This window comes from Aspergillus fischeri, genomic scaffold, assembly GCF_000149645.3.
Source record: "Aspergillus fischeri NRRL 181 1099437636247 genomic scaffold, whole genome shotgun sequence".
NCBI lineage: Eukaryota > Fungi > Ascomycota > Eurotiomycetes > Eurotiales > Aspergillaceae > Aspergillus > Aspergillus fischeri.
In genome coordinates, this window is record NW_001509772.1 from 281557 (window position 1) to 306723 (window position 25167).

Consider the following 25167-nt stretch of genomic DNA (forward strand, 5'->3'; position numbering starts at 1 on the left):
ACTTAATCAGGGCTGTGAATGAATAAATCAAGAGGGTCATGACGGGCCCCACAACGGCCAATGCGATCAAGATCACTTGTTCAACAATTTGGATCAGTCATGAAAGAAAGAGATTTGAGATAGCTCCAACTTAGTAAATCAGACGCCATGGAAGGGTATCAATGGCGCAATGAGAAGAATGAAAGCGGTGAAAGGATTGATGAATGTTTCTCAAGAGGCTGGTCGCCTCCGCCGCGTTGAACATGAGGTTAAATAAATGAGATCTCTACATTGTATGACCCCGAAAGCCGGGGGAAGCAATTAGCAGCTGAGGGATGTCATATCATACGAGCAACCTCAATGCGCCGGTTACACTGCCACTTCGGCCGCCCGAACACGTCGTCCCTGGAAGAGCCCCCAGGACTCTCCACTTCGGATTCACTCTCGTACGGCGAGCCGATCTTTTCCGAGCAGGTCACGGAGTCCGTTGGACAGCGAGCCAATGCTTTCCTCATACGATCAAGCTCCTGAGACTCTCGGCTGCGGATGGGGTACATCGTGCCCACGGATATCGAGTTGTTAGCGAGCCGTTGCAGTTGCTCGATGTCTTCTTTGAGACTGGTAACCTGAGTCTCCAGATTTCTTCGCGCGGTCTGCTCCCTTCTCAGGAGCATGACCAGTGCACTGTACTGCTGGACTGAGATCCCGCTGAAGTCGCTTAACGAGGTCGAGGATGGTGTTTGCAGAGTTCGCGATCGCTGCAGATTGCTGGGTCGTATTGTAGCGGTGCTGATTGGCCGACCGTCCGGTGTGAATTCGTCGCTCTTCAGCTCCCCGGTGCCGGCAGGCTGGAGATGAGCTGATGACTTGTTGCGGACATGTCGCCTGCTCTTAGTCGGGGTAGAGACTTTATTTTCTCTCGGGGCTTCGGCCGGCGAAGTCTCAGCGCGGACATTCTGCATTCGAGCAATGGCGAACTCGAGGTCGATTAACTTGACCTCTAGCGTTGTGAGTCTCTGCTCGAGAGAGATGTCTTCGCTATGCTGCATGCAGTTTACGAGATTTCCAATGTTCGGCGTTATGCTGTCAAGTTCCTCCTGCTTCTGCGGCCCTTCAACTGGGCGCTCGCTGGGAGTTTCGGATGTACTAGCAACTGTTGTTCTTGTAGGAGGCCGGTCGGACGTTTCGCTGTCTGAAGTCATATCAAAAGCTGATGAATTGACGTAGGTTGTCTCAGTGCTGCGTCGTCTCCACTGAATAGGGGACATTTGGTGATCTCGTGCCATCGCGCGAAGCGCATCAGCACTTCGTGATCGTCTCTTTACTCGAAGGTCCTCGCGGCGTAGCAGGTCCGTCTGGTCACTATTCGCGTGAGAGCTCCTGTCCCGGCTCCATCTTGCGTTATCCGTATTAAAAACTGTCTCCATCGCATTTCGGCCGTCTTCGGACATGATCAAGCTGGGTAATGTAGCTCGCCGGCGACAAGAAAGTGCCGGTGCAAAACTATGAGAGCTAGCTTCGAGCATGCGCGAACCACCTTCCCGTTGAAGAGGGCTGCTCGACTTTGGCGTCTGTGACTTTGGACTCTGGAGTTCTAAGAAGGAAATCTCGGTCATATCCTTGTTTGACCGAGGCGTTTGCGAGTGTGGGGTGGGAGAATCCGAGACGGCACCGTCAAGATCGTCAGTATCACTCCGCCTTTTGCGGGTGAAGATCTTTCGCATGACCGTCTTCAGAGTGCTTCCTGTTCGCCGATGCGTATTGGGCCCTCTTGTCAATGCGTCTTGGGCATGCAGGGGCGCTGCTCCTTGGGAATTTCCGCGCAATGCGCTCGCTAAAATAGGAGACCTCGAGCCGCGTAGAGGTCCACGGGGACTCAATACCATTTGCTGGGATGTCACCTGTGGTAGAGCGGTGCCCTCATATGACTCCTGTGCTAGAGTAGAGTGACGGCGAAGCTGCACGGAGCTCCTTTCCGTACTGAAGCTGGAGCCCGCCATCTTCGTTCAAATCGTTCGTGTATAATATCTCCAGCCAAAGTGCGACTGAGATCGGCCGCTGTAAGGATATGATTGTTATTAAAACCGGGTATTCAGAGGGTATCTGTGAAACTGGGCTGTGCCAAGCAGAAGAGTATAGCTTAAAGCTTATTTGAAGCGAGTGTGTGAGAAGATATCGACTGAGAACATATGGGGTATCTCGAATATAGGCAGTCAATGGGTCGAAGCAAGGAGAGTGTGCCTGGAAGCAAGAGGGGCAGTTAGCAAAGTATTCCGCATAACACGATCAAAGCTAGCGCAGAGAGCCGGAGGAGGGGTTTTATCAAGATTGATTCTTACGTTAGACTTGTATCAAGGATGTGTAAGCAGTTGGTTTGATATCTTAAGAGGCCATGTTCGATCCACAACGAGAGACAAGAAATGCAGATGAGATAATGACAAGCTTCCATGAATCGAAGATCGCAATAAGAGAGAGGTGACCAGAAGATCAAATGAGCGACAATGAAGCTACCGGGGCGGTAGGTGACGGTGGTTGAGATGGCCTTGTCAGACGTCGATATCTCCACACAATCCGAAGGACAACCGGGGGGTAGCTGCGCATGGGATCAGATAGTATCGGAACAATATAGCCTAATTGAGATAATCGTGGACAACTGAATGCAACGAAAGACACGACGCTTGGTCTGGATGCATGACCGATGCGTTTGACCTAAATCGGGAACAAGAACACGGGCTGCAACTGGAGTCAGGCTAAGTGAGAGGGGGACGTTCGACAGGGGTTCGACCGTAGAAGTGTCAGAGCATCAGACACACATTTCTGAAGTGAGCAAAATAATGGCCAGACCAAGAATTGTGAGACCGATACGTTGTTCAAGGAGGAAGTCTCTGAGAGAATGGAAGCTAAGCAGGTAACAAAGTAGGCGGGTTGTATGGAGACACGGAGTCAAGATCCAAACTACTAATTCCTGACAGCATCATCATCGGAGACACCATCGAGGACTATCCAAAGAGAACAGCGGATTGGTAAGACTATTCGGGCCTTGACGACCAAGTGGGCCAACAAAAAGAACGGATGTTTGGCGGCGGCTGTTAGTGCCGCGTTGGTGCGTTCAAGGCAGTTTCAGTTCTGTCAGGGGGTGGGAAGTCGCTTGAATCTCAATCCCGGTCAAAGTTGAGGATCGTAGCCTTCTGGATTATTCTGGTCTGGAACTCCTCGTGGTCTGTGCTGCGAATCATCTGTGTGCAAGATAGATAAATGTTGTCAGTGAAGGTCGCTATCATCCATGTAGTGAAAGCTTATTGGGGCCAAATACTTGGACATCAAACAAGCCGCAAAATCAACGAGAGCCTGTAATGACAAGATGGCGTACTTCCAAGGCTAATAGTGAGTGGAACATGAGATCTGTGTTTGAACATCAGTCTGTAAGACGGTAACTGTGAGACGGTGAGAGGTGCTGAGACACGCCAAGTGGGTGCTCGGATTTGGAATTCCCTTCTAGTTACCTGCGTGTTGCGAGGGTTGACTTGAATAATGGATAATAATAATGAAAGATATCGGACTTCCATGTCCAGAATCTCGAACAATGACACCGTTTGACACGGCTTATCTGCAGAATGAGCGCATGCGCTAAGGAGTAGGGACTGTACGAAGTGGGCCTAAGGAGGCGTCTAGCTGATAAAGAGTTAGTGCCATGTGCTCTCTGGAGTCTGGGCTCCCCATTTAATGCATAGTAGCACATGGTATCTACAGCTCTGGCAAAAGCAATTAATGATCTCAGGTAGCATTAACCACATATTTCTACGACCTAACGTAGGATGCTTAGCGGGTAGTAGACTAGACTTGCCCTCAACCGTTCTAGCTGTGATAATCCCCTGCCTCGTCATATACACAGACATCCGCACGCGATTTGAAGGCCTGCAGTCTTTCAGAACCCTCGCATTTAGTCGAGACTATTCTGGCCAGTCAAATAGTACCGATCTAGGCGGATCTCGAAGATATAACAGCCAAAAGTTGCGGGGAAAGCTGCGCTCAGACGCACGAGGATCTGCGGGTTCAGGATTAATTACATCCGTTATTGTAGGGTCTTGACAAACAACGAGACCGTGCGGCATCAGTGTACGGCGAGCAGTAGAAGAAAGGTCCCTCAGAGCCTGGTCCAATGGGACCGGTTTGTTGGGAGCAAGTGGCTGTTAACACTTGTCTTTCAGGGCAGTACGCGGCTTGGTGTCGGTAACCTGGTTATCGTAACGTTTTGGTCTCAAGAGCGACTGTCTGCCATCTTCGAGACCCGCCTTCCTTTACAATAGTTCCCCAGCATCTGGGTAGCGTAGATCCGCATGTTCTTCGAGAAATGCCATCCATCGCTTGAGAAAAGCACTCCCTCTGCAGAGCAAACAGTTCACGTTAGCAGGCTGCCGGCACTCGTCCACAAAGCTGACAGAGGCGAATGCAATCCCTTGAAAAAAGACCTTATGGTTGTGGCGCACTCACTTGCTGATTGTCTCCGAATCACCACATATGCATAGATGCCGTTTTGGACGAGTCATGGCGACTAAAAGACATAGAATGCATGCAGATTAGCCACGAGTAAAGATGGAAGGCAGGTCCAATCGACAGTGAGAGAAAGGAGGAGACACCAGAACATACCGTTCAAACGCCGCTTCTCCCCCAGAAATCCCACTTCGTGCTCAGAATTGCTACGAACAAGACTAACCACCACGGCCTCCTTCTCACGGCCTTGGAAACCATCCACACTCCCGAGCTCGAGACCCGGATACTTTTCTCGGAGCATGGAAGAAAGCAGGGCAAGCTGACCGTTGTACGGAGTAATGCAGGCGATATCTTCAGGCTTCACACCGGCCTGTATGAGGTTTTGCACGTGCTTTGCGACGACTAAAGCTTCCATTTCGTTGCTCTTGCTTTCGCCAAGCAATGCTTCCTTTTTCCCTACATCGTCATCTTCAGTCTTCTCGGGAAAGTCGCCGCCTTGTGTGTCCCAGAATACGACTGGCTCTCTCGTGTCATCAGTCTCCTCAACCTGATAGGGCAAGTCCTTAAGGAGACGTGACTTCACGGCCTCAGCGGCAATAAGCTTAGATTCGTACAGCTCGTTGGATGGGAACTGCATGATCTTTTCATGCATCCGATACTGTGTTGTTAGCATCCTTTTGATACCGGGTCCATGCAACGAAAGAAGTCGGTCAAACAACGTTGTCTCCAGAGAAAAATCGCCAATAATTTCTGCAGAACTGGCTGAAGCGTCTTTCGTGTCTGATTTCCCTTTCTTCTTTGCGTTCTTCGATTTTTCAACGGAAGACTTGACGGTAGGAGGAAGCTGCAGGTGGTCTCCCGCAAGGACCACTTTAGACGCTGGCAATAAGGGGATCCAGCACTGAGCCTCCAGAGCTTGGCTGGCTTCATCGATAACGACTACGTCAAACTTCTGATTTTTCAGTTGATGGCCGCCAGCCCCATGGAGCGTGGCAAGGACGACATTGCTTTCGCGAACCAGGTTGTCCACACATCTTGACTCCCGCTCGCGAAACTCTCGACGGAGTTCTTTCAGGTCATCATAGATTGCCCGTCTCTCCCGACCGGTCCTGGTTTTGCGGATGCTAGCTTGTTTTTCATCAATCTCCTTCCTCACGTCTTTGACGATCGCTGCCGCCTCTGACGTATGAGTGAGTACTTCTAGGGAATGCTCAAGGACTGACGGCAGCAAACGAGCGGGATGGCCAATGCGTACTACTGGTACCCCGTTGGGAGCTAGTCTTTCCACGATATTGTCGACGGAGACATTCGACGGTCCGCAAACTAGTACGCGGAGCTTTCGTTTGACCATTTGAAGAATCAGCTCAATCAAAGTGTGAGTCTTGCCTGTCCCGGGAGGTCCGTGGATGAGAGCCACATCTCTAGACGCCAAAGCAAACCGTATAGCTTCTTTCTGTGAATCGTTTAGAGTGGGATCAACGAACTCAACGGGGCCAATGGCGTCATAATCTGGTTGCATTGGAGCTGTATGTCCAAACGCAACTCGCATAAAGTGCGAGTAATCCGAGTCCGTCATTTTAGCCATTTTCTCCATGGTTTGGTTCATACTAGAAACGTAAGCCATTCAATGTCCCAAGTTCAGTCTCAGCAAGGGCCACGGGGGAGGCAGCCCACATACCGTCGGAACGTCACGTCGTTTGCAAGTTTTATGCTGCAGTCGGCCATTAGCGTGAGTCGGGTAGGAACAGCTTACTGCCCTTAATATAGAGGCAGTGCCAAAAACCAATGAGCGGTGTTGCATTGAGCGATAGAGGACATACAGCCATAGTTTCTTTCCCCAGAGCTCCTCAATGGCTTCGTCATCCTCCTTGGATCGGCCACCCCCACCTCTTTGTCCAAACGCAATCCATATACTTCTCTCTCCAACTCTTGTAACAACCCCTTCCGGACCCTTGGACGCTTCAACTGCATCTTTCCCCCCAGCTTTACCCTTATCCTTCGAAAGCTTTTTGCTTCCCGACCCACTCGTGTCGTTCACACGGACAATATCCCCGACTCGGATTCCGTGCGCACCAAGCCTCGGTTCGCCGTCAGCACCAGCTCTGTCATTGTCGCTCTTGTTCGTCGTAGATTTGCTCGAGGATACAGCTGCATCGGCAGTGAACTCGCCGACAACGCGCCCGCCGAGTCCGGTTCGGCATTGCGATAACACAATTCCCGTCAGCGCATAGCCCGTTGCTTGTAGAGTCCGACGCGTCGAAGGTGAGACTGAGGCAGCGGTGCTGGCCAGCGAGGAGGAGGAAATTTCAGCTTCGTGCTCTTGAAGTAGTAGCTGCAATTGCGCTTGTGCGAAGCGGGGTATCGAGATCGGTTCAGGAGACATAGTGGGAAGGTAGAACTTGAATTCCTATGATACCATTGGATAGAAGCCTTCACATAAGCACCAGAGCCTTACTAAATATTTCGAACGTACGCGAGCTTTGCGGTAATGGCACCTGTAGAGAGGTACCTATCAACCGACCTGGCTTTGGGAGCTTTGGAAGTGGTCGGAGATAACCTAGGTATGTCCGGACCTGATACCTTGTCACGTGTATGCCACAGGGGCAACATTGCGATCTGGCTTAGTCATTGTTGTATAACCAACTTAACCACCATTGTATACGTTGCCCACCCCTCACATATGCAAAGCACTAACTTACTATGGATGACCGGTATTTGTTCTCGTTATATGGGCAATGGGTCCAAGGTGAAGGCTTGATATCGGTCCTACAGGGGCATCGATCATTGTATAATGAGCGCGAGCCACCTTTGCTCATCAGAGCTTCAGGCAGCACATATCGCTTCTTTGAAGCGAGACGCTGAGTTTCCGCCGTGCTTCCAATCCATCTACCAGCAATGACTTCTGTACAAGACACTCATATTGGACAGTCTCTATGGGTGCTCTGCAGACAAGCTGCAAGTGTTGAATCACAACCTGTGCACGTCTAACATAATGGATAGACCTAGATCAAAATGTGATTTCTGTCCCTGATTGTGGGTGTTCATGCGCGCGCTGTTTTCGATCGCCGTATCCATTAGTCTGGTTCCATGCAGCTTGCTACAACTTTCTACAGGATAGCTACGAGCCTTCCAAGGAATCTACTTCTGAAGATTGAGAAGGTTTGCTGATGCAACCAGACCCGTCTCTAAATGCTAACATGAAGAACGCGGAGAAATTGCGTCGGTTATGGAAGGTCTCTTCAGCGAGTACACAAGCGAAAATATGAAAGACAGTTTCGGACAAGACTTGCTTGGGCAATTACCGCTTGAGATAAGAATCATGATCTCCGAACTGATTGCTCCTTGCTGGTACTTGGTTATACTTGGTGAGACACGTCGGTTGATTATACGTCTTAGGGACATCTGTGAAAGCCAGAGTACCCATCTGAGGTTAACACCAGAAATGTGATTGTCTACACTAAAGTACGCGGAGCTTCCTACGTGGCACGGCTCAGCGACGAACCGCTTGGGTCAATGGGCACCTCTCATTATAGACAAGTATAGTAATAATAATGTAATCAAATCAGATTAAAATATAAATTTATCGGTCGAGAGTCTAATTCTATGGCCTTGATATTATCTACGACAAATAATTCCACTGGTTCAGGAAAATGAATAAGGTGCATTAGGCTAGCCGTCCTTATATATATTTAAGTGCGTACAGGTGGTCTCCGTTGACAGATGGGGTTGTCCCCACCACGTGACAATATTTTTCGTACCTTAAAAAAACATACAATTGCTTGTTGAAGCAAATAAAAAAGACATAAGCAAAAGTAATCATTGCTGATTCAATGTCGGCAATCCATTAATAACTACCACTTGACTAATGATTCAAGCTCTTCTACTACATTGTAGCTTGTTCTTTGGGGATGACGGTACCCACTTCAAACTCTGGTCCGGCTCTTGGAGCTCTTTGTCAGGCCTTATCTCATGCTGATAAAGCTTAACCCTATCCAATGTATGTTCAATGACGCCACAACTCGAGGATGTATATATACCATGCTCAAGTTCAGACAACCGTTTTGTCCCTTCCCCAAGAATTAAAATCTATCACAAGAGCAATATCTTTTGATAAGAATTGATACATTTCATTTAGTCGTCGCTTCATTTCACCAGCCAGCCTGTTTGCAATCGCTGAAGTCCATCTACATCATCGGAACACTCAGAGACAACAATTCATAATGTCAAAACCTCTCAGCCACATCAAGATCGCACTCCGTCGCTCCAGTGAGCGCGGATACGCAGAGCACGGCGGCTGGCTGAAAACGTACCACACCTTCAGCTTCGCCGACTACTTCGACCACCGCTTCCTCAACTTCGGTTGCCTGAGAGTACTGAACGAAGACCGCGTCGCTGCTCGGAATGGATTCCCTCTGCATCCGCACCGGGATGCAGAGATCTTCAGCTATATTCTCAACGGTGAGCTGACACATCGCGACAGCATGATCAAGAAGGGTGCGGAAGGTGCGCAGGGGAAGCAATTCTACCGAATGCGAAGGGGCGATGTGCAATTCACGACTGGGGGAACTGGTAAGTACCTGCTCCTGATGCATTATGATGTGGCCACGTGTAGACTCTAACCAGGCTATCAGGAATTGCGCACTCTGAGCAGAACGAATCGAGCAAACCGGTGCATTTCCTTCAAATCTGGGTCCTGCCCTGGAAGTACGGGCTGAAACCGCAGTATCACACGATGTCGTTCAGCGAAGAAGCTAAACGGAAGGCCTTCGTTCCGATCCTGTCGCCGTTGGCAGCAGGGCCAGACGCGATCCCCGCAGAGGAAGAGGCTGCTCGTCCCAAAATTCCGGACACGATTCCCATCCACGCGGACTTTCTCATGGGAGCTGGAATTATCGCGCCTAACACAACGTTCAAATGGAATGTTGGCGCTGGAGATGTAGTCAGCTCGAAGAAGAAGAGGAATGTATATATCCATCTGCCCATGACTAAACAGGGCAAAGCGAAGATCAGGCTAGATGGAAGGGAAGACGCTGTGTTAGAAGAAGGCGATGGTGCATTTGTTACTGGAGTGAACGCTGGTGATATGCTTGCAGTGGAAAGTATTGGGGAGGCTGAGGCTGAGGTTATTGTGCTGGACAGTAATTGAGGAGGCTGGTAGTAATAATGAAATATAAAACTTTCGTTTTGTTTGAAATCCGGATCAAGAATCTTCACTTCCAGGAAAAGCAATCACTTCTTTTGGTCCTTGACTCACCTCACATCAGTTGCACACAAATTTGCAGAGTAAATTATGTTTGTTACACCTCAAAGTTTGGATCCTGTTACGCATGAATTCATCGATATCATCAAGAGTGAAAAGATTGTGGCCACAAGATTGAATTTTCCTTTACTTTGAAATCAAATCAATAAGACGTTTCTAATCTCACTGACCTGGATACATCGCTCAAATGGCAGTAAGGATGAGAAAATATGACCAAAGCAAGGACGATTTTCAGAGCTTTCGAGATTCTCCCTCCTAACATCCAGTAGGCCCATTCAAGGAAGACAAGCCGCTTTTAATGTCCATTTTCGACAAACGGAAATTTGAAGTCCAAAGGCCTCCTTGCAACCGCACGCCCCATGACAAGTCGCTCCGCAGTCAGCTCATAGGATTGATCATCTTCGAGAAACACACGAAACTCCCGAAGTCCTCGCAGATCCTGAAAAGCTTCGAGTAGCTTCCTCACGTACTTGTTCCGATGCGGTGCTGCATTGCGCCAACTAGAGGCTCTGGTACCCAAGTCCACGATGGTGAGAGAAAGGCGCGAAAGTTCAAAATGCTCTCGTATGAAGCGACGTAACACTGACCAGGACACCATGGCAGAGTCTTCGTGTGGCTTGTGGCTAGGCTTTGCGGGGTGTCGATGCATCGCCGGGAATTTGAAAACCAGATGGCGAATCAACATGAAAGACGAGGTTGGAATACTGTTCATGAAGCCCATCATGAGATCGGGGTCTTCCTCCACAAAGGCGAAGCGGTTCATGGTGAAGAAGATCCGGCGCGCATCTTCATAGAGTGCCCGGCAAACAAGGAAGTACCCTACAGGCGACGAAAAACAGGAGCAAGTGGTCGAATACGCCGTCTGACGAGCACGACAGAAGCACGCCGCCTTGAGCGGAGAGCAGGTGCCGCAGCATGTGAGCGGGCGAGACTCATTTACGCGCAGAGATTTGCGATCTATGAACGATACGACGCCTGGTACCCGGCCCCCAGGTGGCAGGTAGGGGTCCAACTGGTTCACCAACAGGAATTCAAGTATTATCAGCTGCACTTCTTTGGGCAGATCAAAGTACGGAAAGGTACGATTTTCACCGAGATTGCCAGTCAATCTCAGGGCATTTCTCTTCACGACGGGACGTATATCCTCTTCCGGGGTGTGACTGAAATGAAAAGCACACTGTAAGAGGGCAGGGAACGGGTCCATGGCAGACATTATCTTGAGGGCCACTGCCATGTCCTTGACTCTGCACTTGAGACTGAAATATCTGAGATTGACCATTTCCAGAGCGGCATAACGGCAGAAACGAGACCACAGCCGCAGAAGATTTCGCTGAGCGCCAGGTTTGATGAAACGATTGTCCCAGGTACGCATTTCGATATGCAAATATCTCACGTCTTCTGCGGCCCAATCGACGGCGTTAAAGAAGCAATCCCAGTCGTTCAAATTGGTAAGTATGAAACTAAAGCGGTTGTGCGACCAGAAAAGGGCGCCCAGGTCCTCCCGGAACTCACGAGAAACCATGAGCACCTCTGTCGGCAGTCGTGGATGATCACAGAGTCGACCAGCGCGGGTGGACCAATTCCCACGTGTGTGGAAGAGATTACGCGTGTCGCACGTGTGATCAATAGCCTGTTTGACTCTGTGTGCCTCACCCGTTATATCGATCAAACAAGGCCGTACTAGTCCTATGTACTCCAGAATCCGAAGCTTGGCATTTTCTGGAAGTTGACACAGGGACTTGCCACCCTTCTTGGAACCAGACATGCTTGTGGCGTCTTTCTCTCGATCTGCGCCCTTGGAGTTAGACGCTTGGTCTTCAGATGATCTGACCGTGCTCAACGACTCGAATAATGCAAAGAAGGACTCTTCATCGGGGTCGAGCCGTCCCACCAGGGATCCGTTGCGATGACGCTGAAGGAGTGACTCGTCTGCAGAGGTCAGAAGTTGACCTAGGAAGGTAGCAGGGTCCGAGTGAAGAGCAGACTAGGACTTACCCATAACGATCGGCAGGTTGAATGAGGCTCCGCGTCTCGAAGACCAGGGAGTGTAAGATTAATTATCAGCCGTCATGGAGACAATGGGGCGAGATAGGCAGGTAAAGGAGGTCACACAAGAGCACTGAGAAGCGGCAGATGCTCTCTATGAACGCAATGGATAAAATGAAAAGATGCTAACTGAAGTGATTCCTTTGACCGAACATGTAAACACTGCACCCGGTACCGGGACGCGCTATCACGGGGCCGATCTAGGCTCGCATTCAATGCCTGGGGCATTCACTACCAGGGCACTTCACACCCCTTCTACCTTGACCTTTGCCCCTCCAGACGCCAAGTCATCATCCTTCAGACCTTCATCCTTGAGCTTCACTCCTGCATTCTTCTTTGAGAGAAGTCCTCTGACTTCGCTCTTGCACAACTTGGTTCCAGCAAGATCGCACTCGCCACACCTCCGGCCAACAGGTAGGCAAACTGTCTGTCCTAAGCCCACAAGCAACTTGTTGATTTCATGCCATTTATCCCTAGGGAGCCAGGACTCTAATGCCATGCGTGTCTCCTCGGGTGTCTTGGTTTTGTGCCAACCCCATAAATTCGTGATCCGGTGTACGTGCACATCAACTCCAATTCCTTCGTCCTTCCCCCAGGCAGCACTCATGCAGAGATATGCCATCTTTGGGCCCACGCCGGGCAGCTTCATGAGCTCCTCAGCGGTCGAGGGTATATCAGAGTTGTACTGATCTCGGAGTATCTCGGCCGCTGCCTTGATATACTTGGTTTTGTTGTTATGGAAGCCAACTGTCCTGATTAGCTCGTTGAGCTTCTCAGGAGAGACTGCCAAGATGTTCTCGAGATTCAAAGTGCTATCTCTCTGAGGCTGTGATGACTTGAGGTCAATATCTTCTTGCTCTTCTTTCTTAACTATGGGATCTTCCGCTGGGGCTCTTCCGTTCCCTAGCTCGGTGTGTAACCGCTGCATAGCCACAGCTGTCACTGTGTCCTTGGTCTGGGACGATAACATCAATGCAATAAGGGTCTGAAATCGTTTGTCTCTGGGAGACGATGATCGCCAATAGAGCTCCGCGCAGCCCATGGTATCCACAGGAGCCGTCGGGTTGTTCTCACGCATTTTCTTGACCATGGAATAGATGGTCTCCCAGTTCGATGGCGGTTCTATCTGGATTGAACCATCATCGCCCTTGATCTTGCGGGCTGGTACACGACGTGATTTTGGTTTCGCAGACTCCACCTTGACGGCCTCGCCTTTTGTAACGGTCCTACCGGGTGCTCGTGTCGCTCTCTTGGTGGACGGGCTGCCAGGACTACTCTTCCTCTTTTTCAGAGGGGGTTCCAAGATATCCTCGATGTCCACAGTATCAGCTGACGAGAGCGACGAAGTATCGTCACCGTCACTCTGCTGAAACTGTGCTCCTGTCATCGTAGGCGCAGTCTCAGCATGGCCATTTGCGCCAGCATTGAAGGCAAAGCGCTGAAGGACATTTGTCCTTGACGAACTACGCGTTTGGCGTCGCGTAGGGGGCGAGAGAGCCTGCAAAAAACTTGCCGTCTCTTTGGAAGTGCGCGAAGTACGCATTGTTAATTGTCTAGTTTTGTAGAAGAAGAGATTGATTATGTTATTTCGCGGACATAGGAGCTTCATATGAATAATGTGAAGATCCCCATACAAAGGGGCAAAATCTTAGCAGGTGGTGCTTAAGCTGCTTACACATGGTTTCCCCGACCACGGAAGCCCAGACCGCGGAACTCTTCAGTGACATGGAGAAGACCCACGGCCACTGCCAGCTGAACCTCGGTGCAAGTATCCTATCGACGTTCCGGGGAATCATCACCTCGAGAGCTGCTTCAAACTCCTTACCCTCTCCTTCATTCATCTCAACCTCTAGAATCACGGTCGGGAGCCACATCCTCCCCGAAGCAGCCACTTCAAACCCCTGACCTCGTTGGTCATCGATTGCGCCCGCAGCTCCCACATTGTTGGACTGCCTGCTATGGCGTCAAACTCGACGACGCAACGCCTCCTCCGCGAACTGAAAGACTACACCAAATCCCCGAACGAGGCCTTGCTCCATCTCGGTCCAGTAGACGAAGATGACCTCTTACACTGGGAAGCAGTCCTGAAGGGCGTCAAAGGCACACCGTACGAAGGTGAGTTACTCAGGTCAGCCGCCGGTCGGCCGACGGCGACCGACACTATCTACTCTCGCACTCCACAGCCACATACCTTCTTCGACATAACGTCATCTTAGTATCTGGTTCAACAATGCTAACGTATACGGGTATTTCAGGCGGCCTCTGGGGTCTCAAAATCACCATCCCACCGAACTACCCTCTCGCGCCGCCCAACATCCGCTTCATGACTCGCATCTCCCACCCCAACATCTCCTTCACAACGGGCGAGATATGTCTCACGCTCCTGACGACCGAGCACTGGAGCCCCGTCTACACACTCTCGACGACGTTAACGGCCATTCACCAGCTGCTCACTGACCCGCGGCCGGATTCACCGCTGAACGTCGATGTGGCGGCGCTGCTGCGCGACGGGGATATACCAGCGTGGGAGAGTATCGTTCGATATTGGACTGAGGAGGAGAGATGGCAGGGGCAGGGGACTGCTAGTCGGTGAGTCGAGTCGAAATGCTCGAATGGGGGCGATGAAAGGCGGATACCCGACATTTCTTGATCATTTTACGAAGAGCGGTAAAGACATCTGTTAAGTATATACACCTACATACCCGACGGATCTGGAGTTGCATATAGCTGTTTTCCTTTCGACGCTTGTCTACGTGTCTATAGAGACTAGAAGTAGCTTCCCCGAGGAGCTGTAATTATTCACTGGTATCAACTGTCGAAGTAGATGAAATACCCATCTTCAGACGCAACTGCTTTGCAAATATGCACGTTTATGGACAAGACAGGATCACCATGGCCTGGCAATGATAAGGAGAGACATGATACGCTAAAAAGCAAAGATATTAACAAGAATAACCCGCTGTAATAACCATTTGGACCATATATTCGAAAAGAGAGACAGCAGTCGGACGCCGGAGACTATGCAAAGGATCGTAAAAGGTCGGAGTCATGTCATGAGTAAATATTAAACAAGAATAAACGCCATCAGATGCAAATAAACGCAACCTGTGAGCACAACCATAAAACCAGGATATTCGGCTTAATAGGGTGATATAGGGTTCGAGGTGAGACTACCAACTTGCCCGGCTGTCTAGAGAGCCATGGCCACGGCGGCCGCGCCTCCAAGCATGACGAGCAGCTCCTTCTGGAGCCCGGTGATGGATGCGGCACTGCCGGTTTGCAGACCGGGGGCCGGACCGGTCGTTGTGGCGTCTGGGCTGGAGCTGTCCCCCGTGGGGTAGACGACCGTCACGGCTGTGACGGTGCTCTGCTGGCCATTGGGCAGAGTGGTGGTACTCTTGTAGGTCGACGTGTAGGGAGTACGGGTGGTGGTATGTTTGCTGGTGGTTGTTGGACCCTCAGTTGTGGAGGAGGCAGTTGTCAGAGTTGTGCGGGTTTCTGAGCTGGTAGTCGATGCGGTAGTAGTAGCCGTGGTGGGGGCGGGGGTGTCCTGAGTAGTCGACGTTGTGGTCTCGCTTGTGGTGGTTGTAGTAGTAGGCTGCGTCTCGGTAGTGGTAGGAGGGGGATTGGATGGGGTGGAAGTCGTCGTGGGTGACTCGGTGGTCGTAGTCGTTTCCGAAGTGGTCGGCTGAGTAGTAGTTGTAGGCGGCTGGGTCGTTGTTGCAGGAGGATTGGGCGAAGACGTGGTGGCGTTGCTGGCAATGTCTCTTGCGAGGTTCAGATGCGCTGCCAGTGACCGATCCTCTCTCTGGATGGCATCAATGGCGTCTCTGTCAGTGGGGAAGACACCATGGCGGAATCTCTCTATGAGATGCAGAGCTCTGTGAATCGAGTTCTCATTGATGTTGTTGAGGTTGGCAGAGAAGGTATCCTCTTTAGGAACCGGCACTGGCTCGGACTGCTCGGGAGCTGGAGCTGCGACAGCTGACGACGCGACCAGAGAGACAAAAAGCAAGCGAATTAACGGGTTCATGGTGGTCAATATACGGACTTGACCTCGCAATCTGTGAAGGATGGAGAGGGAATTCAGATCAAATGAAGTGCGGAAGATTGCCTGATTCAGCAATAGGCTGATATGCGAGGATATGCGAGGAGATGCAATGCTGTGAGACAATTGATTATCAACTGCTAAGATTAGCAACCGGTAGGCGTCAGGTAAGTTGCTTGACGAATAGCAGTTGCAGCAAGTTGGACGCCAATTTGCAATGAAAAGAGAACTATGTGCAAGAAGAGAAGACGAGGAGCCCCCAGAAGGAGTTCGGGTCCTTTTGTTTGTTCCCGGTTTGAATGCAGGATACGTAACTGTAGAAAAGAAAACCAGACTAGTGAAGGCCTAAGGCTAGTAGCGATTTAGTGACTCCAAAAGTCGTTTGTTTCGGCTTCGCATTCAGTCGAGCATAGAGTAACCGACCAATCAGGACGTTGCGCCTTGATACTATCAGTGGATCAGCCACGGAACCCGAGGAGAACTCGGACTTTTACCACCAAAAAAAGACATCAGCAAAACAAAGGCTGATACCTACCAGTAATAATAGACTAGAAGGTGGCAATGCTACGAACTATGCAATTCATTCCTTGCATGTACACCTGAATAAAAGAATAAGTAACCTCCGTTGCTGTTAATAGTATGTATCAGCTTCTGATAACAGCCTTATCACTCAGCATTTATCATGTTTCGGATAGCTGAAAAGTCAATCTACCCAAGTCGTATAAATAATATTGCTCATGTTTACCATCTCTATTGTCTCAACTTGAACATGGTAATTGAACGACAATGGATACTTGAGACTAATGGAACCAGGGAAAGAGGAGGGGAACGGCCAACACATGCAGTTCCAAGTTAGGAGTCGGCCTAATCCGTAACACAAGGTTCTGTCAAGATTCGCTTTCGGATGCGACATCATCACCGAGCCTCTCACAGCCAATCAAACAGGGCACAAGCATGAGATCAGGATTACGCAAGAATTGATAGCCATTATTGGCGTTTCTAAATAATCTGAATATCTATGCGACTGCATTTATCGTGATAGAGCGCGGCTAAGAGGCCATTAAAATTCATCAGACGTTCAGTGGAATCGAAAAATCCCAGGCCAGTAAACAGACCAGAGAATCCCTGGATCATGTAATGTTGAACCTGAATCGCATGGTTGCTGAACCGGACAAGGAGCTCATCCGCCCGATGCCGCATTAGGAAGAGTTGTGACTTGCGTGGTTCTAACAGAATCCAGATCTGCTATTTTTGCGGCTGTGGCTTGCCTGAGTGCGGTTACACGCTCGATCATATGATTGGTCCTTGCTGCATTGAGAATCGCCGGTTGTTTTCAGGCCCAGATTAGTGGAATTATTGCTTTACCCATTATTACTACACATTTGATTAGCCCAAGGTCCATCTTTGTGCCTCTGCAGTCTGCAGGCCATCAACACAAGCAAATTGGTGGAACTCGGTACTTATGTTGTTTGATGAGATCGTGCTTCGGTATTATGCAGAATGCCAAGGGCGTCTGTCTACCTTTTTGGTGGATGTCCATAACCCACCATACAGGGCCACAAATTGGTTCTCTCTCCAAATAGTCTGAGACACTGTCACTATTTTTGCCGAAACATATTACCTACTATAAATATCCCTGATTAGTCTGAGACCGAAATCTGGCAGCACTATTATGAGGCTGATCCAATCGACGAGAGCACTCTAACCTGAGTGTTGAGCATCGACTTTGATTCAGGTAACAACCTGTCTTAGTACGAACAACAGTATGCGACTGGCAATTGTAAGGTTCTTCATTCTGCTAGACTTTCGGACTGATTGGTCTAACAATAGAACGTGACTTGACAAAAAGAAAATATAGAAAGCGGACAGACATAGAACAGCTTCAAGGACAAAGCCAGTAATATGTGCTGCCACTGCCAATCCTTATCCAGGAGCATGTCGTCCGGGAATCGAAACACAGCGAAACCAGACACTCTATGAACCATTTCTCACAATCGAAATACGGTTATTGTTGACAATGCCCACCCAGGCACCCCATCCGACAACCCTGCCATAGATGGCATCGGCAATCTCCCTCAGGGTCGCCCTGTCGCTCAGCCTGCTTCGGTCGATCGGTGCACTCAGAGCAATGAGCTCGAAAAAATAACGATGGGGACCATCTTCCGGGATTGAGTTGGGCGGAAGATAGACAGTATTGCGTCTGTTCTTCCCATACTTGAATCCTCCTTCGAGCATATACGAGTCATTGTGCGTTCTGCTCACTTGGAAGTCGCCATGCTGGAGTCCGGTGAAAACGCGTGGGATTCCGTAATATACCCCGTGAATGGCCGAATGGGGAAGAGGAGCATCGGGGTCCTCGGCCACAAGAAGGTATTCTCGGATATTTTCGGCGGGAGAAGGCCATTCCAGAGCCGGAAAGAATCCTGCTCCCTCTTTCATGTGGTCAACACCCAAAGGCGAGCCTGATGGGCCAATCTCGGAACAATTGAGAGGAATCGTGGGGTACGGGAAGTTGACAAAAGCTGGCCCGCTTGTGAATAGCTTTTCATATTGGGCCTTGACGCTGACCACCAGCATAAGGCATCTCAACGTGAAAGCAATAAGATGCATCTGCGAGTGACGGTCAGAAGTCTCCGTTCGCCAGGCAACTCGACGTCATACCTTTATTTGATTGTTATCTTCCGAATGCGAAGTTCTTGAAAGGATGACTTTGGAAGGATAAGCTGTAAAGCAGTCTTTCTTCAAAACAAAGTAGTGTTGGAGTGTTTAAAGAACAATTCCAGCGCTTTGTGGGGGAGTTATAGAGGACATTTTGCAACAGTAGCTACGGAAAGAGCAGAATCACCGGCATATGGAAGCTGCTGTCGAGCCATAGCACGAACATTCGCTGGCGCTTTCTCTCCATGAACGCCGACCGCATGTCCTTTTTACTTAACAATCCCAGTTCTTATAAAGTGGCAGGCTGGAGTGTTGTCTGAGGAGCAGAGGAACTCGTTAGTATCTATTGTGTTAATTTGGAGTAGTTTGATGCGGGTTGTTGATCGTGTTCGGCTATCGCAGGCACCCCAGACGTGCGGGGATCAGGGTGGATCTTTGTCCATCTGATGTTGAAGCTTACCGAGGCAACACCTTGAAATCTCCAGAATCTCATATGATGTTACGTTCAGAGACATGCTATAAGCCATGCACTATGGAAAGAGCTTGGTGAGGTATTCCTCTAATCATTAACCTACATTCTCACCACATCCCTCCCACTTACCACAAGCTTCCCGGAGTCGCTTCTGTTTACCAACGAACTATTACCCTCAAAAGCTTCAAGATGGAAAGCACGTGGAAAGACATTGTCGCCTCGTATCCTCCGCAGGCAATCGAATTTGCGGGCACAGTTCTGATTCAAGTCATCTCCTTTTGGCTTCCATCTCTCTGCTACCTCTCCTTAGACGCCTTGTTCCCGTCCTTCTCGCAACGGCACAAATTGCAGCCAGCACCCAGACAGCCTAGCCGACGTGATATCTGGCAATGCTTCGTGGTAGTCGCGCAGAACTCAGTGTTGTCCATGGGCCTGCATCTCTTCCAAATTTTTGTTCTCAAACGGGGGACTTCAGCGTTTCGAATCCAAGCCTCGTTGCCACCCCTGGCCGAATTCCTTCGTGACTTCATCCTGAGTATACTTCTGAGAGAGGCGCTCTTCTATTACAGTCACCGTTTTCTTCACAGTCCGTTCTTCTACGCCAGAATCCATAAGCGGCATCATAAATTCACAGCACCCATCGCACTGGCAGCGCAGTACGCCCATCCCATCGAACACATTGTGGCCAATACGCTTCCGATCACTCTGCCACCGCAAATTCTGGGGAGTCATATCCTTACCTTCTGGGCCTTCCTGGCTTACGAGCTCGCCAACACCGCGACAGTACATAGTGGGTACGATTTCTTCAAAAACAAGGCGAAAATGCACGACCTGCATCATGAAAAGTTCAACTTGAACTATGGGTCTATCGGCCTTTTAGATTGGCTGCATGGGACTGATAGGCTTGAAAAGAAACGGAAGGAATAGTGATAATCGAGGCATTTATATATTTGTGACATGCGACAAAAAGTCAAATGTTTGTCTATCTCAGCAGTTTGTGCTTCGGCAAGTTGCAAATCATCATTCATGTGATACCAGTCGTCAAAACTCTTGCTTAACACAACATGCATCATGAAGCCTTGACATCTTGTTCTTCAGTGTCTCATCCTAGATCCTGGCTGCAAGTGTGCCAGTATCATGTAGCACGTACTCACTACATTTAACTTGCTCCTAGCGCACTCTCCGTGTCTTGGTGTCACATATCGCGCTACAGCCACCGTGTTGTAATCAAACCCCGACATTTTGGCAACTTGCTCATCGAAACCACGTTCGTCGGTCTTTCCATCCGCTCGACGGACTAACCCGTAGGCCCTCCGGGAGGCTCAGACTCGGCGCATCCAGCAGGATCAATTCGTTAGTTGAGAAGCAGTCGTGTAGCTCGTAGACAACGCTTCGGCAGGCATAACCTCTGCTTCGGTCATCGCCGTTTGGGCTGCCTGCTGTGTAATACCGTAACCGATCAGCAAGCGGGGATGCGTTGATGCGCAAGGCTATCTCAATGACAAGATAGACTGGAATTCTTCATGAGAAGGGTGGTTGCAATAAACCTGATAATACAGGGTGATTGGGCTATTACGGTCTGACACTGGGATCATGCGTTGGCGGCTCGATAGTCATTGTCCTGCATTACTATCAACTCAAGTTTTTGGGAGCCTTCAAATCGTGCTCTTGACACAGGAAAGCGTATGTTCTGACTTGTTCTCCCTCAATTATGCGAGTAGGCTCTTGGGAGGCCACTTGTAGTTTATTTTGAGCATGCTGGAATATAGTTTATCGATGTTTCGTACTGCGTCAGGGCCAAATAGTAGTATTCAAGTTATGCGCTTCGCTCGTCTGTCCAAATGGTTGTTAGAGTCGTTACGGAGTAGTCCACACGGACTTTCCATATGCCGTAGTTATATATCTCTGGGCTGATGGACACCGCAGCTTTCCACAACAGTCCCAACAGGTCATTTGATAGTCTAACCAGGAATATAAATTTAAGAGATTTAGATGAATCACTCTTTATAAATAAAAGCGAGAATCGCCTGTAAGTAAGAAAGATAGCCGATTGAGTTCTTTGATTAGGGAATTCTGAGGGCAGGGCTAGGCTTCACCAGTGGAATCCCTAGAATATTGCCGGCAGGTCTAGACCAGCGAGGACAAGCCAGGCTGCCACAATACTCCGTCTGCTCTTAATTTAGGCATAAGATGGGTCATATTCACCAAGATACTCCGTATTCGAGGGTTTCGTTCCACTTAAGAGAATGGTATTAAGAGTTTCAGAATGAAATAGTAGCCAAGAGACCAATAGCGATTTACCTCCATAGGCCGTTTATTATGATTGTCGACTGAGCGGGAGATGGAGTGGTAGTGTTATTCCTATGGAACCCGAACTTAAGCTGAAATCCACGTTACTTCTCCAAAGAAGGATCAAGCCTGATATTTCAAGGACATGTTAAATCCCAGATACTCCGTACATTTGTGTGCTAACATGAAACATGCTCACCTGTCCCTACCAATTCTTGGAATGTGGTTGTCTTCCTCCACCCAATCAGAGAGGCGGAGTCCAGATTCTTCTAAGCGGCTGGTGGCGCCCATGGATTGACGTCAAGCTTTGCCTATTTTTGGCCGAAGGATCAAAGGATCTTTGATGCAGTGGTCTTCTCTGTCACTGTTTCTTGATAATTGGGATTGGTATTAAACGATATTGGAAATGGCTTTGCATCGAAGTCTTCTTTTATTTAGCTTTGCTATGATTGCTCACACAGCAAGTCTTGCCAAGCAAGTAATCTAGGACCTAGCTACTCCGTAGGTACTTAAGCAAGGACGTTGTTCCACGACCGGACCACAACACAAACACTTGAGACACTGTATGTGCTGGCAAGTTGAATGCACTCTCAAAATATAGCGACTGGATTTGGAGAGATAGATCGATGCATTTATGATCGGGTTACCTCCCTACCTCTGTAGTGAGCCATGAATGTCAAATCAGTACCCAGCCGGATCGCTTTCCCGCCTCAGTCGGGACTGTAAGAAAAGGTGGGTTGAATCATACATGATTCTACATCCGATGCACGGGATTTATACAAAATATTATACTCCTCAGAGCATCTTCATCTTAGACAGTCATTAGCACTCCCCAAGATAAAATGTAACGAGGGAAGCAAAGTACTCCGTATCAGCAACTGCGACTGCTATCCAGGGTCTCAGGGACTGAGCCCTTATTCCTGAGGGCGATAAGCCAAAGCTCCACCCGCCCCTGGGCGATTCCCCACCGCGGCAGCCAACAGGGTCAATCATCATCAAGCTGCTGTGACTGCTCTTCGGATCATTCTCTTTCGGTGGGAAGTGAGTACCGTACTCCGTAGATAAATTGCCTGTGGGAATGTTTCAGAACCTCAGCCTAACTCAGATGGAAGGTAGAGAGGTAGTACTCTGCAATTTGCCACCCAATGATAATCTCCATCCGCACAGCTGAATTCATTCCCTTCGTAGTTTGAAGTCTTTCACGCTTGGCCGATCGGATGATCTTTGGGTCTTTTAACGCCCACGATCCACAAGAGTGTCAGACAAGGCCCATTCTCTTTCCCCACATTGCTTGTCAATGGCCACTGAGATGGTCAGAGCAGTCTTCCTTGTCAATCAGGTGCAGAGTGATGACGAGTCCTGTGTGTCTACTTGTGAATGTGGAAGGTTATCCCTGTGTATGTAAAAGTATTACCATCTCCAGTGCTATTCTTATCCACTGGCACCCCAGACTCTGGGAACGGTACCGTAATTCTATTTGCGTTCCCTGTTTCTCTCAGGGATGGGGTCCTGGTTGGTTTTAAGGCCCTGCCACCCTTCCTGGGTATTCCATAGTTGACTACTCTCCCTGCCTCTTTTGTTTCTGTTTCCTGCATATCCCTTCGGTCGTTCATATCCATTCTTCCTTTCTTTTCTCCAGTCCTTCATACCTTTATTAATCCTCGATATCGTCACTCGCTAGACTATACAATCTTCTCCATTTCTCCTTCGCTGACATTGACTTCTGTTAATTCACGGCCTCGCCATTCTCTTCGAGCCGTCTACTTATCCGATTCTCTGACAAACACACATCACTCATAATGAAGGCCTCTGCTGTTACTGCAGCTCTCGCCGTCGGTGCCTCCACCGTTCTGGCAGCCCCCTCCATCAAGGCCCGTGACGACGTCACTCCCATCACTGTCAAGGGTAATGCCTTCTTCAAGGGAGATGAGCGTTTCTATATGCGCGGTGTCGACTACCAGCCCGGTGGCTCCTCCGACCTGGCTGACCCCATCGCTGATGCCGATGGTTGCAAGCGTGACATTGCCAAGTTCAAGGAGCTGGGCCTGAACACCATCCGTGTCTACTCGGTCGACAACTCCAAGAACCACGATGAGTGTATGAATGCACTGGCTGATGCTGGCATCTATCTGGTGCTCGATGTCAACACTCCCAAGTACTCCATCAACCGTGCCAAGCCTAAGGAGTCGTACAACGATGTCTACCTCCAGTATATCTTCGCTACCGTTGATGCTTTCGCCGGTTACAAGAACACCCTCGCTTTCTTCTCCGGTAACGAGGTTATCAACGATGGCCCTTCCTCCTCTGCTGCTCCCTATGTCAAGGCCGTCACTCGTGATCTGCGTCAGTACATCCGTAGCCGCAACTACCGTGAGATTCCTGTCGGCTACTCTGCTGTAAGTTCCTATGCTACATACTGGTGATTCGTGACCTCTTGTTGACTGGTCCATTTCTAGGCCGATATCGACACCAACCGTCTTCAGATGGCTCAGTATATGAACTGCGGTCCCGATGACGAGCGCAGTGACTTCTTCGCTTTCAACGACTACTCCTGGTGCGACCCCTCCTCTTTCACAACCTCGGGCTGGGATCAGAAGGTCAAGAACTTCACTGGCTACGGTCTTCCTCTCTTCCTGTCCGAATACGGCTGCAACACCAACAAGCGTCAATTCCAAGAAGTCGGCTCCCTCTACTCCACGGACATGACTGGTGTCTACTCTGGTGGCCTCGTGTACGAGTACTCTCAGGAGGCCAGCAACTACGGTCTGGTGGAGATTAGCGGCAACAACGTCAAGGAGCTCCCAGATTTCAGCGCTCTGAAGACTGCGTTCGAAAAGACCTCCAACCCCTCCGGCGACGGCAACTACAACAAGACTGGTGGTGCCAACCCTTGCCCCGCTAAGGACTCTCCCAACTGGGACGTTGACAACGATGCTCTTCCTGCCATCCCCGAGCCTGCCAAGAAGTACATGACTGAGGGTGCTGGCAAGGGCCCTGGTTTCGCCGGCTCTGGCAGTCAGGACCGTGGTACCCAGTCTACTGCCACTGCTGAGCCCGGATCTGGCTCTGCCACTGGAAGCAGCAGCAGCGGCACCTCCACCTCTTCCGAGGGCGCTGCAGCTGGCCTGACTGTCCCTAGCCTGACCATGGCTCCCGTTGTCGTCGGTGCGGTTACTCTCCTGTCCACCGTCTTCGGCGCTGGTCTCGTCCTTTTGTAATTTGCTCTTCTCATACCCTCTTGAACAAATTGTCCTATTGCCACGATTTTAGTTCTTTTTTCAGTTCGGTTCTTTAGGCACCCGACTGGTCTAGGATGGGGGGATTGTATTCAACTGATGAATCATCCGTGGTGTTATTTCACTCCCCAGCGAGGAAAGATCCGGGAAAATGTACAGTTTAGGTTGGCTTCTCTGGCCTCTTATAGATTAATTGAATGACTCAATTTTCAACTTTTCGGGTCAACGATTTGCAGTGGTCGCCTAGTGTTTGTACCCTTGGCAGTGACTGACCCACCTCCCATCAAATCACTGAAGACTCTTGGGACGAGACTACTGCTGCCAGCCTGTCCGTAGGGCAGTTGGTCAAGCCTAGTGTTAACAGGATAAGCTCTCTCCATGAACCATACTATGATGACTGACCTCAATAGTAATTTTACATTTTCCGACTACCGACATTTTTCATCGACACTACTTTCCATCTCCTAATATCGAGGTAATATCGTTGCGGGTTGTGTCAGCTCCGACACGCTCTTATTGGCATCCTGACTCGGTCGACCAATCAACCACAACATTTTATTGATCCATCCACTCCATAATCAACGTCCTGGGAGGGGAACTGTTTCGACTAGATGGAAATGTGGGCAATATCAGTATCGAGGGTTAACGGCTCAAACGACCGACGTTGAAATATGAAACCAGACTCATC

General features: G+C 49.6%; 10 protein-coding genes across 10 annotated transcripts; 4 read left to right on the forward strand and 6 right to left on the reverse strand.

Moving 5' to 3' along the window:
* Positions 1-317: 317 nt before the first annotated feature.
* NFIA_033380 (uncharacterized protein) lies at positions 318-1979 on the reverse strand (the record flags this gene model as incomplete). The annotated part of the gene is made up of 1 exon (XM_001265668.1): positions 318-1979. One exon carries the CDS (start codon positions 1977-1979, stop codon positions 318-320), a length of 1662 nt encoding a protein of 553 aa, XP_001265669.1.
* Positions 1980-4531: 2552 nt separating this feature from the next.
* On the reverse strand, positions 4532-6853 carry NFIA_033390 (putative DNA helicase; the record flags this gene model as incomplete). The annotated part of the gene is made up of 3 exons (XM_001265669.1): positions 4532-6077; positions 6149-6181; positions 6291-6853. 3 exons carry the CDS (start codon positions 6851-6853, stop codon positions 4532-4534), a joined length of 2142 nt encoding a protein of 713 aa, XP_001265670.1.
* Positions 6854-8690: 1837 nt separating this feature from the next.
* Positions 8691-9616, forward strand: NFIA_033400 (pirin family protein; the record flags this gene model as incomplete). The annotated part of the gene is made up of 2 exons (XM_001265670.1): positions 8691-9039; positions 9102-9616. 2 exons carry the CDS (start codon positions 8691-8693, stop codon positions 9614-9616), a joined length of 864 nt encoding a protein of 287 aa, XP_001265671.1.
* Positions 9617-10025: 409 nt separating this feature from the next.
* Positions 10026-11495, reverse strand: NFIA_033410 (uncharacterized protein; the record flags this gene model as incomplete). The annotated part of the gene is made up of 1 exon (XM_001265671.1): positions 10026-11495. One exon carries the CDS (start codon positions 11493-11495, stop codon positions 10026-10028), a length of 1470 nt encoding a protein of 489 aa, XP_001265672.1.
* Positions 11496-12020: 525 nt separating this feature from the next.
* Positions 12021-13319, reverse strand: NFIA_033420 (endonuclease III domain-containing protein; the record flags this gene model as incomplete). The annotated part of the gene is made up of 1 exon (XM_001265672.1): positions 12021-13319. The coding sequence occupies one exon, from the start codon at positions 13317-13319 to the stop codon at positions 12021-12023; it is 1299 nt and encodes a 432-aa protein (XP_001265673.1).
* A 415-nt stretch (positions 13320-13734) lies between these two features.
* On the forward strand, positions 13735-14369 carry pex4 (putative ubiquitin conjugating enzyme (UbcJ); the record flags this gene model as incomplete). The annotated part of the gene is made up of 2 exons (XM_001265673.1): positions 13735-13891; positions 14032-14369. The coding sequence occupies 2 exons, from the start codon at positions 13735-13737 to the stop codon at positions 14367-14369; spliced, it is 495 nt and encodes a 164-aa protein (XP_001265674.1).
* Positions 14370-14966: 597 nt separating this feature from the next.
* Positions 14967-15809, reverse strand: NFIA_033440 (putative GPI anchored cell wall protein (Dan4); the record flags this gene model as incomplete). Its single annotated transcript, XM_001265674.1, has 1 exon — positions 14967-15809. The coding sequence occupies one exon, from the start codon at positions 15807-15809 to the stop codon at positions 14967-14969; it is 843 nt and encodes a 280-aa protein (XP_001265675.1).
* Positions 15810-17798: 1989 nt separating this feature from the next.
* NFIA_033450 (YbhB/YbcL family Raf kinase inhibitor-like protein) lies at positions 17799-18434 on the reverse strand (the record flags this gene model as incomplete). Its single annotated transcript, XM_001265675.1, has 1 exon — positions 17799-18434. The coding sequence occupies one exon, from the start codon at positions 18432-18434 to the stop codon at positions 17799-17801; it is 636 nt and encodes a 211-aa protein (XP_001265676.1).
* A 709-nt stretch (positions 18435-19143) lies between these two features.
* Positions 19144-19881, forward strand: NFIA_033460 (sterol desaturase family protein; the record flags this gene model as incomplete). The annotated part of the gene is made up of 1 exon (XM_001265676.1): positions 19144-19881. The coding sequence occupies one exon, from the start codon at positions 19144-19146 to the stop codon at positions 19879-19881; it is 738 nt and encodes a 245-aa protein (XP_001265677.1).
* A 3161-nt stretch (positions 19882-23042) lies between these two features.
* gel1 (1,3-beta-glucanosyltransferase gel1) lies at positions 23043-24461 on the forward strand (the record flags this gene model as incomplete). The annotated part of the gene is made up of 2 exons (XM_001265677.1): positions 23043-23639; positions 23700-24461. 2 exons carry the CDS (start codon positions 23043-23045, stop codon positions 24459-24461), a joined length of 1359 nt encoding a protein of 452 aa, XP_001265678.1.
* Between the last annotated feature and the right edge of the window lie 706 nt (positions 24462-25167).